Below are 13,478 nucleotides of genomic sequence, written 5' to 3'. Positions count from 1 at the left end.
GATCTTTGTGACGGCGACGCAATGGCATAGGATTATTTCCAGAAATTGAACCAAACAGAGGTATGACAGAAGAAAACAAAAATGAAAAAAAAACAAACAGAAACGGGTGACCTGGCCCAATGTTATGGAGTACAATATTTGAAAATGTATGAAGTAAACAAAAATTCTCAAAATGGCAGCACAAACGGATAAGCAGAGAAAAAACAAAAGTGAGTCAAATACAGTGTGGAAGAAAACGATGCAAAAAAAAATCCATTGCGTGTAAAGAAATCAAATGGTAATTATAAAAACAACTACTCATGTTTTACTCATTCGGAACATATGAACTCGAACTACTACTAACGTATTGCTCCAATAATTTAAATATAGATTATTTCCTAAAATTCATTCTTTACCAAAAGTTCCCAATTGGGCTCAATTCTAATGGCGTCGCACCGCTATCCTAGAGTACTGCGTCATCAAATTTCGTCCAGTGGATCGAATGTCACTCTCAAGCAATCGGAACCATCGGACCGATTCCGGGCCCCGGTTCCGTTCGCGTTGGAGCACCGTGGGGACATTACTAATTGAAGCTTGCGCTGCGGATATTTCCGTATTCAATTTATCGATTCCGTTGCCACGTTGTGTGTGTGTGTGTGAGGTTTTCGGTCGATTCCACCGGAGTTTGCTGGTGAACCACCGGGGGCGTCTTCAGTGCAAATAGACAGGAACGAAGAAGGAAGTATGAGATGGAAAGATCAACAAAACCGACGAACCGTAGATCCTAGGTTTAGCTTCCCCGGCCAACCATCCGCGGGGTCTCCGCTGTCACTTGCCACTGGCCTTAAAATGGGGCCAATAATTGAAATTAAATTTTTCATTTTACCACTCGTGCACCCCGACAAACGAAGTGACTTCAGTTGCTTCGTGCCTTTTTCTTCTGTTCGGTGATACATTTTTCAGTTAGCACCTGTCACTGCGGGAACTCGGGTTTTCCGTTTTTTTTCCCGAGCGAAATGGCTGACCAAGATGTTTCAGTATGATTACGTCCAGTCAGCGTACGGTTTCGTGACTTCCGTGGCGGTTAAAATTGGCAACCGGCTTGCCAACTGTCCATCAAAACTCAACTCCTCTTCCGAGCGGCTATCAGTACTCGTAACTATTTTTGATAAATGAAATCCAGGACTCTCGCCGTGCACGTCGGAAGGAAAGCGGACCGGCACGCAAACGCCAGCAGGAAATTTAATGAAACGTTCTATTTTGTACACCGTTTCTCCGTGCTTTTCGGAGTTTGCTTTCACTTGGTTTGAAAAGCAGGTTCTGCTGTAGCTGGAAGGCAAGACATTGCAAAAGCAAGTGCGCTTCTTGTCCGCAACGCTGGTCGTGCTGTTCTTCGCCCGGTTGCTTCACCGAGGTCTGCGCACTTGATTAGCTTCATTCCTTGGTTGTCCATTCTTTTCTACTTTCTTACTAGCCGGAGGCGGTCCCAGTTTTCGTTCGGAGGAATTTCACGAAAAAGTTACTGGGTTTAAATTTGAAGCGTGTAAAGTGTACAGCGAACTTTTATCGAAGAGATTGGCTTGATTTGCTGGGTTGGTATGGAGGAATTGAATCTAAGCGAGAAGAGTAATAAGGATCTGAAGACTCCTCAAGGTAGCGATCTTTTATTTTTACCATCTACTTTATCCTGTTTTTATCTAAGTAATTTAATAAATTTATTTCATTTCTAACTCAGTTTTTCCAAAACCCACCTTCACTCTCTCCTGCTTTCATCGACACTAAGCTGTAAATGACCCTTTGAAATGGCAATTAAAAATACGAACCATATCATGCCACCAGATGGAGATCGTAAGGAGATCTTAGCGAGATTAGCCTAAAACAAAAAGCAAAAGGAAACTTGCACTTTCCATCCCATTCACCTGTCAAATGATGGTGTGCTTTTGGCAAATGCTTCCAACGACCCTTGTAAATTCGCTGGCAAAGCGTGGCTCGTGGAAAGTAAGCCAACATCTCGCCAACGGCCCCGATGGTTGTCTTTGACGTTTTGTCCGCTGCCGGTAATTACATATTATCGCACCTTCGCCGGTGAAGGGAAGCAGCATAGCGGTTGCGAATTTGGCAGCCTAAACGTTTGCCAAACCGTGAGTGAGTGATGCTTGCCGGCCTCCCACCGCCCTGGGAGGGGCATTTATGTAATTAATGATTTTTGTAGGTTTGGTTCGTGGTGTCAGAAATGCGGACGGGGTTTTTTTTTTGACTTAAAGATTTTTTTTCGTTTGGTTTTGGAGTTCAACATGCAACCCGGGTGAGTCAGCGACCGATGGTGGTACCGTTCGCCAGTTACGCTCGTTCGTGGCAGGGCCTTAAATAATACATGAACACTGGCCGGGGATAAAGTCGAAAAATTTATTCGAAAGTGTCCCCGCATCTTGACGATTATTTGCAGTTTATTTTGCTACCTTTGGACTACACCGGCCGTGGTCCGAAAGGATGGACGGCAAGCCAAAGCCGAACAGTTCACATGGCGCTCGAACGTAACGCTTGCGGGCCGGGAAGAGCAGAAGCTGCGGTTAGGAGTGCGCCGCCTTTAAGTTTTATTTTTGAATTTTATTTCTTACTTTTGAGCAATCACACTTATACCGAGGTTGGAGCTACCTTTTGCGTTGTTTTATTTTTATCTCTGGCAGTGGCCCCTTCCTGCCCCAAACTATCCGACCGTGTGGTGTACGGTGTTGTTTGGCGAAGAAGATGTTATCAAATCGTCAGCTGTAACATTTTGTTTATCGCGGCGCTTGTGTTTGCCTTTGTTCGGGAGTTGGCAATTAAACGCGGGAGAATATATTAATTAAGTAAATCGAGAGTTTCGAAACATTCATGCAGAATTTAAATGGTTCAGTTGATTGATGTGTGAAAGGTTTGGCTTTGGTGAATTTTCGAAGAACAGATTACCATTGCCCGTTATGGATTAAATTAATGCAGCTAAATCGCAGCTTCTGCTTTACCACGATTTGCAATAATTCATCCCAAGCATAATGTTGGGCCCCCAACAATTTGTTAGTTGCGCCATAAGGCGAAGATAAATACTCTCGCCGACAAGATGAATGGCAACCCTTTCGAAGCGATATTGGCAAATATTGCCACCAGAAGGCCGAAAGAGAAATCGTTAGAAGCAAAACTGGCAAAAGGGTTCGCAAAAATTCCTCCACTCCTTTCCTAGGCGTCATTAGAAGGGAGACCAAACGGAAAATGCAAGGCAATTGAGGTGAAAAAAAGGGACTGGTTTGAAAGAGGAGAGGAAACACAGGAAAACAAATCCATTACGCGAACCATTTCCGAAGGGTATGGACCATATTTTTTTGCCGTTGTTGTTGTGCGGATGTGGTGTAGAAACATAAAACGTCCGCTCGAAAATATAAACCCAACGCAAAAGGGAAGAAAATTCGCCCGTAATTCCACTCGGGAGAAGTGCAAAAGAAAAATGAATTTAACATAAAATCGATCATCACAAAATCCGATGCAGCAGCATCCTCCTGCTGGCGCAACTAAGCCTAATTTGAAAACCCTAAGCCTATCTCGACTTATCCAACAGGGTCCGTGGAGGGATGACACGGTGGGGCGCCTACCTGGCGCTTGGTATGCGTGAGTGAAATATTCTCTCTCTTCTGCCTCGGTATCCATAACTGTACCCATATTGTTTTCCAGTTCTGCTTTGGCATCCCAAGTGGAGGCAGCCAAAGATTTTTGCGCAAAGCACGATCTCGATAAATTAGCTGAAAAGTTAATCTCCGGCGCCGTTTGGTTGATTCGTCTTGCTAACCGAGCCCAGGAATTTGCACCGTGAAAGCAGCATCTTTCCGTGTGTATGTGTGTGTGTATGAGATAAACGAGATGATGGGACGACGTCCGGCGGTGAACGAAAAGTTTGCCCGTGCAAATTGAGGTATTGGACGAGTTTCATCATTTTGCGGGATTGAAACTCGCGACGAAATGCAATCTGATCGCGTCTGGCGGCGAACGTGACCATTGTTCCGGAGGTGGGGAGCTGATCGACAACAGCGTGTTGGCAAACTTTTTGGAGATAATGGAGAGAAACAAATTTGGGCATGCCGATAATTTGCGCCGCCGAAGGGTACCTTCGTAACGGTTTCCGATAACTTTCCCGATCGGTGCGCTGTGGTGGAAGAAACGGTGGAAGAAAACTAGTGCTTCAAACTAATGATCAACCTGAGAAGTGTAGGAAAGTGAGAGTGTTTTGGCATAAAACAAAAAAAAAAAACAAAAGTAGAAACAAACGAAAAAAGCATCTCAAAACCACACAAGCTCGGAAAAGAAAAGTCATCATCTCCCAACCCCAGCGGGGGCTAGCGGAAGCGAAGAAATGTTGGGAAAGAAAGAGCACGAACGCCATCGACAGTAGTCGCCGGATCTCGACGGATGTATGTTGCCGCGGGTTTTGTTGCTAGATGTCTAAACAATCATTCCATTCCGGTGGCTGACCCGGGCACCGGTAGAAAAACCCTGGCCCCGAGTGCAGCAGTGCTCGTAATAATCAAGCGGTGAAGAAAGTGAGCCGGTATCGACGTGACGATGGCGGTTCGAAAGCCAAATCGAAACGATCGGCGTTAGCTTGTGGTGGTTTGATGAAACCATAGAGATCGGACCCCCGTGTGCCCCCGTGGTGACTGGAGCCCGCGGTCGGCACTTTCAGACAGTCAGTCGTCAGCTGGGACCCGGGCATTCCAGTGCCGGAACAATCTCGCTGGCTTTGCCCTTCTCTCGGCGCGGTTTCGAAGTGCTAGCAACCGAGTGACGGAGAGAAATAGGAGCAAAAAATCAGGAAGAAAACGAACGTGTTGTGCTCGTGTGGATAATGACAGCATCCCGGAGGAGATAGGTGAACTGACAGGAACCGGCCTCGCGGCATCTGCTACAAAACGCGCGCACCCACACACGCGATCTCACGTGCTGTCCTCGCGGATGATCGCGGCCAGCAGTGAGTGAACTCTTTTTTATCGTTTCGGTGGCCCCCCGGAGGGAGCTGTTCTGTGAACCAGCGGGATAAGTGAGAGTGAACGAGATTTGATGACAGATGACGGTCAAACGCATCTGAGTGGTGCGTGTTGGCGCAACGTTGGCTTAACCTACCTGAAATCGGCATGCTATTGCCTTTTTCGCTTTACAATTACAATTATTATTGCTCCACCGAAACGGCATTAGTTCGCCTAATGGGAAAGTGAAATGATTTTCAAGGGGAGACCACGGAGTAACGAGAGTGGTCCATTTTAAGTGGCGCTTTCGAGCAAATATGGCGCTTAGTGTGAAGTAGTGTGTAAGAAATAACTCCACATGCGAGTGTAGGTGTCATTAGGCGCAGGTCAGCAAACCAAACACTGGAAACTTAGAGGCCCTGGGAGCCCGCGAACAGTGAACAAGTGGAAAGTATAAACCCATTGCGAGGATGAAGTTTTAATCAAAAGTGCCCCCAGGGAGAGAAAGAGAGAGAGAAGCACTCGACAGTCCGTAACGCTGCAACCTCACAGCATCCGAGCAGCCATTGCGTCGCCGTCGCAATTCCATATTGTTCGTCGGCGGAGTCAAACACCCTGCGCATGTTACTTTCTTCCTTGATTTTAATGTGGTGAAATCCTTCCTTTTTGAACCGTGTTTGTTAATTTGTTTGCCTGTGTTGCCAAGGTGAAGGCTGCTTAGGCGATGGAGTACTCGGAGATCAGCTTCTGCCAATTGTAGCTACAAACACACGCAGTGAGTCCCAGTGTGCGTTAAATGTATTGTGTTTTTGTCTGTTTTTCTGTTTTTCCATCAAAGTATGCTTGTGCTTTCATCCCCGACCGGGTTCGGTAACGGTGATTGCTTTATTGAAATTTTCTCACCTCTGGTGCTTGTTCAATTAGTGCCGAATTCCTCCGTGGCAGTGCAGTGATGTGTTGACGCACTAGGTGTGCGGCAGTGAGGGAAGTTTTTCCTTTTGATTCGCAAACGGAAAGCTTACGACTGATCATCGGAGTGAAATTGAATCGTCTCCACGTCCATACCGGCGCGAAATGGTTAACGAAGGTGAATTTTAACGAAAGTAAATTGTATGATAAAGTGTTTGTGCATATGGTGTGAGAGACAGTAAGAACGACGCGACGTCACCTGACTTGAACTGATTTGGTCAATGGCTTCGAACTGAGACGGCGTGTGGCTGTGGCATTAAGGAGAGATTCGTAGTGCTGAAGAAAAGTTCTGCACCACAATGTCAAAGGTGAGTCAACATTTTCTCATTCTCTTCCCGAATGTCCCCTTAGGTAAGCCTCCACATTCCTGTGGTTACTTTGATCGGAATGTAATTTACTTTGGAAAATAAACATTTATCTTCCAACCGAGAATCACATGACCTTTGGGGAAATAAGCTTCTATGACACAATTTATCTATGAAAAACCTTTTACCCCAAATACCCTTTGGATGCAAGCTGCGAAAGGTGACAATTGCCAGCAAAGAGTTTCACCTACATACATCTAGTAGAAAGCTCCTAAATGTACCGTCCAAACGTTACGTAATCTTCGGTGCCAGCTGCTCATTTTCGGTTGTACCCGGCATCGTTTGTCAGAAGAGTCAAAGAGCCACTAAGCTTAATGTGTTTTCCTTCCATTTTTCCACCGGGAGAAAGGTAAATGTCAACCCATAGCAAAGCGCAAAGTACACGCCCGGGCATGTCGCACTGAAGGGTACACCCAATTTTCCCAAAAAGGGTACCGAACCGAAAGGGCAGCAAACATAACCACTAGTCAGCAGTCACTCGAGTGATTGAAAATCGGACCAGGTTTTCTTTTTTTCTTTTCAATTGTCAGTAGATTCCACGTGTGAAGCGACGCGCTCGATGGATACAGTTGAGTAGATCCTAAACGCTTTTTGATATCTCATTTTTCCATTGGCTGAATCACTTTGGCCGACGGGCTCCATAGTACAGGAGGATGGATTTTGGAGCCCGGCCTCCGATCGCATTCCTGTGTCGTGTCCACCTCCGGATCGGTTCCGATGTCGCAGTCGCAGTGAGAGGTATGTCAATAGCGTTTTGTCCTCCCTGTGCCAGTGGAGCTGAAAGCAGTGGATCCATTTCCCGCTCAGTGGATGTGTGGAGCGAGAAGAAGGTGTGTTTGTTCTCGGAACGCACCGCTGGCGCCAATGCTGCCAGACGTGCGTCGTAAATGGAGCGTAGCGAAAAACCCGTCCGTACAGTCCCCAAATCGTCCGGGGAGCATCGATTTGAGTGTCTGCCAATCCGTCGTCGATCCGATGGCTGCAGAGATGAGTGCTAGTGAAGCGGTTATTTTTCTAATCAAAGAAACTTTCCTTTTTCTATGATTGATCCGTTTTAGCAAGGCAAATTTTTCTAGGATTCTTATGGGTGTGCCATAAAGATGGAATCTATTTGGAGTCGGCGAACGTCTCGGACGGCTGCAAATGGAGGTTTAATTTTTGCTTCAACAATTGTCCTGGTTGCAAACCTCAGACGCCGTTCGAGACAGAAAGTCGTCGCCCGAGTTCTTTCCACATAAACGCGTTTGCGTGGAATCTGGGAGATCGAGAGCCATAAAGAAAAAGTTCACCCCATAAAGCTGAAGCTCGCTTAGAGGATTGCAATAAAGTGGATTTTCGTTCCGTCTTTCTCCGGTCCAGCCTCCGGGAAAGCCCATCCCTCAAGCTGGGATTTTCTGACGAAGTGTTGCGTTGGAGCTATACCTATTTTTTTCGCTCACTCTCCCATCATCGGATGGAAATGATGAAAATCGCTTGTGACGATGGACTCTCCTCCCGGGTGTCAGAGATGGGAGGATGTGAGCGCACCGTAAAAGCATCATTCCATGCGCTTTGCAAAGTGAAGCAAATGTGACGGGAAACTCCATCGGCATGGGAAATGGTTTTCCGTGCGGCGTAAAAGCTGATCCGGCCCGTTAATTGAAAACCCTAAAATAGGATTAACGCAATGCAAACGAAAGCGCCGGTCGGGCGAGTGTTTACTGTCCCACCCAACCAGTGTTTAGTGAAGTGGGTTTTGTGTCGGTTAAAATGTGGCCATGATTGTATTTGGTTTTCGTCTTGTTTTGTTGAGGTTGCTTTTCTTTTCTGAAGAGTATGCTGAAGGAAGGAAGTACTAGAGAAACTTTCGCTCCACACCACTGTTGGATACATTTCTTGGCAAAAATTCGGTTGTTCCATACCCGAAATCCTGCGGATTACTTCTGCTTCTTCTGTTGGCGAGACAATGGTGTAGAGCATACCAACAAGAACCAGCTCAATTTAAGCGAAGTTTTTGTGCTGCTGGATCTTCAATTTCCCTTCCAAGAAAATTTGTCCCACGTTGAGTTTGAGAAGTTTTAGAAATTAAAAAGAAATTTAACATTCCTGATAAGAAGTTAAGCTTTCCGGAGAAGTTCAACAGACAAACAAATCATCAATCGATAGACCGTTCTATTGTATTGAAAGGATAAATCCATGGGGTTTACTGCAGTGTCTTGAAACCGCAAGTTGATGCTGCGGAGACGTAAGAAATGTACTTTATCATAGCTTTTAAATGGTTGTTTCTATCGACAAAGTCACGGATGTGGTACCATACTTATGAAGTCATGGCAATAGCTTTAACTCACTGTTTTTTTCCATAAGGCCCAACTCATAACAAACAATGGCATGTCTACTTGTCACGTGTTCGAGTGGGTGAAATAAGATTTGTTCGTTCCGGTTCGCCGATTGCGAGGAAAGCCGTTTGGTGCGTGTGGAAATAGGTTTGTAGCAGCGTGCCGTAATGTACCGAAGTTTACTGAATGTTTTGATGTTTGTTGTTTCAGTGAGTTTGTTTTGTTTTTTTGTTCCTCCTTCCTCGCCAACCATGCCTCTCCGGTAATGTTTTCAACATTGCGTTCCAGTGCATTTGGAAGACTCTCTTTCTCTCGCGCTCCCCTCCCGTTTGAGGTTCGTGAAATGCACAGGCTCCCGAAGTATGTTGTTTGCAGGAAACCGAAACCATAGCCACTATCATAACTCAATGAAAATTGCATTACAGTTTGCTAGCGGTGTTTGCATTTTTCCCGCGTCTGCTGCTGCAAACGAACAAACAAACACATCAACTTCCGTAGCCGCTTCGAGTTGTGAGGCGTTGATTGCTTACAAAGCACTTTTCCAACCAACTTTCGTTATCAACTGGTATGCAAACGCACATACACACGCATTATATCCATGCAATGGTACAAGAGTTTGGTGAGCGATATACAATGGCGCCGACGTGCATTTTGCAATCGGTCGATATCTGCCGTTTTATGTTACGGCTGGAAAGAAGGAAACTCAACAAACAAAAATCGAACAAGATAAAAGATATCAGCCAACCGTACGGTAAGGCGCGCCATTATCGGCTTATTATGCTGCGCTTTATGTTCAGCGGTTCCCTGGAGGCTCAGCCGATGTTCACACGCAACGCATCCACAACACAACGGGAAACCGAAAGGCTAAAAGATCAAAAAAAAAAGCACCAGGCACCACTATGATGTTAACTTTCATGCTGGTACAGGTTGAAGCAATGTTAATTACAGTGTCGAAGGCTTGGCGATAGCTACCTCCGGTGCCCCTGAAGACCTAGATAATGGGGTGCAAGCAAAACGGGAAACAAAATGGTTCCCCCGTTCCTTCGTTTGCCGTTTCCGCAACAAAACACTCTGCTGTGCACACCTGAGAGTGGAAGTTAGCAGAGTCATGATGATTGTTTGATTGAATTTCCTACATAATTTCAAAATTTAATGGGATACATTCTGCCGCTTCATGGAGGACGAAGAACCGTACACAGAATCGTTACATATTGCTTTTGATGCTGTGGGAAACCTGGATCAGATTGAAGTTCAGATCAGTCCAAAGAAGGGGGTTTTCCTGACAAGTTCATGTGATTTTTAGCATCTTAGCTCAACATGCCCTCTTTGCTTATTCAGGTTAATTATCTTTGAGAAGAAAGAAGGATAAGGAACACCTTTTTTTCTAGACTTCTCTTCGATGCTTGTTTAAAAGCATAACTGTTTCCAATGTTTATTTTCATTTTAGTAAGGAAGGTGGAAATAAACGACTTACTTATTAAGAAAACAAGGGCAACGAAACCTGTTACCACATTTTTGATTGCCAGCACTACATGTTGCTCGAAATTGACAGTCTCGGCAAGCATTTCTCGAATACTTGCAAAAGTTTCCAATGAATCAACTCGTACGTGATATGAAAATCATTAATCTTTCGGCCCCCGAAAACCATTTCCTGCCATCAATTCACCATGGTTTTTCCACGTGTCGGGAGGTTTATTTGGGGGGTCACCCTTTATACATGTTTTTCATCTTCACCTTTTACCCCATCGATGCATCGTGTTTGGAAGAAAAACAGTTTCCACCGTGTGATTGATTAGGTGACGCATCACCGAGTGGAAGAGGGAAAAAGGGGCTATCTTTTTGCTTACGGGATTGGGTATTTCTTCTTGGAAATTCACCCTGGACAACCCCCCCATCTTTCCCACTCAATCGTTCGAAGAGATGAAAAGTGTTTCCATCTTGATGGTTTTTCTTTTGGAGGTGAGGGACGGGGTACGGCTAACGTACCTTTTTGGAGAGAAAATTCCATCTCGGGCGAACCGTGTTTTTTTTACCTTCAGATTTTATGTTTCACTTTCTTTATTGTGGTTTCGGGTTTTCCTGGAATGGAAAGTATGTTGATCGTCGGTTTTGCCGGGGATGAAAAGAAACTTCAGGATAGGGGAAACAACAAATACTACTACTACTATCCGATTGAAAAGCAATATCGTCGGCTGTCAGCTCAGGACGTGTGAATTTTATCGATTTTAAATTAGCATACCCAATTTTTGCAAATTCATGTCCGCACAGCGGAGGTTTTCGGCTTTTGCTTTTCGACCAGCAGGAAAAAAAAGAACCAAATTCATGGAAACGGAAAAAGGAAAGAAAGCAGCATTCTCGGTTAGGTTTCTTCGGGCATCGAGGGCATTGAGAGACAAGATAGCGAGCATCTTGCCCAAGCAACCTGCCGAAACCGAACTCTGTTAGCGGAGTTCGCGCTTCGACAGACGGGTCGATTTTATGGGGAATTTATATGTAAACGATAAAATTTAACCATCGCTTCAGCGTGGAGCCTGATTTTGCGGATCAGTGGGCAATAGAGACGCCGACGAGATGCTGAGTAGCTGAGCGCTGCCGAAAGGGTGGGTTCAATATGGCTTCAAGAATTGGCCGGGATTGTTTTGGGTTTGCATAAATTTTCAGTTTTGTTCATGGACCCACTGCGAACATTGGTGGGCTTGGTAAAATAGTATTGTTTATGGATATTGATTGAGTTACCGCTAAACGCTTTTATCAATAAGTGTGAACTGAAATAAATTCAAAAAATTATTATTTTAATTTGCAAAAGTTTCACACTTTAATTAGTGTTCTGCACTCAGCAGCACTTATACAAAGTGTTTTTCCTAATGCTGTACAAGTAAGGCTACGATTATTGCTCCTTGCTTAAGGTTCGAAAGCGAAGCACCTGTACCTGCTTCCCGTTAATCGTATTTTCTAATAATGTTCTCTGCCTTTCCGACTTGACGATCATAAGGAAAATGTGTCGCTTGCCAGAAAGAAATTAGTTCCACCCGTGGGTCTCGGCCCACGCTCCTGCCTTTCGGTTGCCTAATTTTCTCCGTACCGGCATTTAGGTTTGGGCTTTTGTGTCACAAACAGCCTCGAAAGGCTCGAACAGAGGGAGACACAAACTCAAGCGGAAGGAAGTTGTTGTTAATTTAACTTTGCTGCCTTCCGCCGGCTCCCGCGGGCGTACCGGCGTGTTTTTGTTTGAGTAATTCCAAGAGCCAAGATTATTTCGCTCGGTGGCATACGAATGTATGGGCGGAAAAACCAAGAATCCATTATGGAAAATCTCTTCCCGCCCAGGTTACGGTGGAAACCCTACATCCGGACGAGAGCTGCCTTAGGTGGCGGTGCTTTGTGCGACGAAAGGTTATGTCATTTTGTTTCGGTTGTTAAATGAACGAGCCTTAAATGTTTCTTCATCGAAGGTGGCATTTAACGGAATGCTAGAACATTCCCAAGCCCGACGCCGAATGAAACTCCTCTTTCCCACCTCGGACGGTGACCCCAGGTGAGCCTATTTGGTGTGGTTTTTCGTGACCCGGGCATGCCTGGATAACGGTGGAACGAGGTGAATGGTCACCCGATGAAAAACGCGGTGGCTGTGTTTCGGGTGACATTATACCCACGCAATGTGTGTTCGTGTAGGTTGTGCTAACGGGTCGGGAAAATAATGTAATTTTGTCACCCGAACGTGCGGTTAGCGATGTGAGAAATTTGTACCCACTTCCCTTTAAGCGGTTCAAAACCAGCCGGCCAGCCATTTTCTTGTGCTTTTTGACCCGTTTCGGATGGTAATGATTTTATGGGATTATGGTAATAAATTCGTTTATGGGTTGATAAAAAAGAGCGTGAAAATTTCCCGTAGGTTGTGATTATTGATATTTTTCATCAATCTTTCCCGCTGGGTTTTGCCAGGGAAAATAAACCTTTTTTATAGAAAAAAATGATATGCAACACATTGGAACAGCTGATGTAACGTGGATGTTGGTAGAACCCGGAAAAAGATTAATGACCAGGCGTTTTCAAGCCGAACAATTTGTTGATCTACCCAGCCGGAGTTTATGCATCACGCTGGGCATGATTTATTCAACGAGCACATGATGTGCATGTGTGTTTATTGATTGTACGCAACAACTGCAGCAAAAATCAACAGGAAAGGTTAGCATGACTATAAATTGTTGAACCAACGTGAGTTTCCTAAGTGTAGCAAAAATAAATAAAAATGAAAGAATGTTTTTTCACATTTTCCCATCGATGTGGCACAAACCTATTTCATCGATTTGTTGCTGTTTCGGAGAAAGTTGTTACCACCAGAACCCACCGTACAGCTGACGCTCACGGCAAACGGAACGGACAACTCCGCCGAGGATTAGGGAACATGATGCCGTTCGATAAAACCATTTAGCTGAAATTGGCTTTGTCATGGACGTCAGCTTCCCGGTCTCGAACGCCAACCCTCTCCAACCGTAATCATTCTAATGCACGTTTGATTAAGTTATTCCCCAGCGTTGCGCTGGGACGACGAGCGTCGGATACTCTGTCCCCTCCGGCTTCCGCTGGCTCGAAGGTGCACCACTTTCTCCGGACGCGTCTCACGGGCGGAACGGGATTTACATGGGAAATGAGCTCTTGGTGAGGTGAAGGAAACGGCGAAAACAAAATCAATACCACCACCTCCACGACCACCAGGCTCGGCTTAGGCTTTGACCTTAATGCTCTCGCTTTTGGAAGCATAAGCAATGGTCGCGTTGCTCGGAACGGATCTCGTGTTCCTTACGGCTGCCGGTACGTCGCGTTTTTCATTCGTGGATTGCACTTAATGTTAGCTTTTGAAC

General features: G+C 45.3%; 1 protein-coding gene across 1 annotated transcript in view; it reads left to right on the top strand.

The window, feature by feature from the left end:
* Window positions 1–6,106: 6,106 nt before the first annotated feature.
* Window positions 6,107–13,478, top strand: part of LOC131293184 (uncharacterized) — a 113,909-nt gene continuing 106,537 nt past the window's right edge. The window contains exon 1 of the mRNA XM_058321264.1: window positions 6,107–6,244. Coding sequence (XP_058177247.1) covers window positions 6,236–6,244 — 9 coding nt within the window. The 5' untranslated portion in view covers window positions 6,107–6,235. The remainder of the gene's footprint in view (window positions 6,245–13,478) is intronic.

The sequence above is a fragment of the Anopheles ziemanni genome, chromosome 2 (assembly GCF_943734765.1).
Source record: "Anopheles ziemanni chromosome 2, idAnoZiCoDA_A2_x.2, whole genome shotgun sequence".
Lineage (NCBI taxonomy): Eukaryota > Metazoa > Arthropoda > Insecta > Diptera > Culicidae > Anopheles > Anopheles ziemanni.
This window is presented reverse-complemented; position numbering and strand designations above follow the sequence as displayed.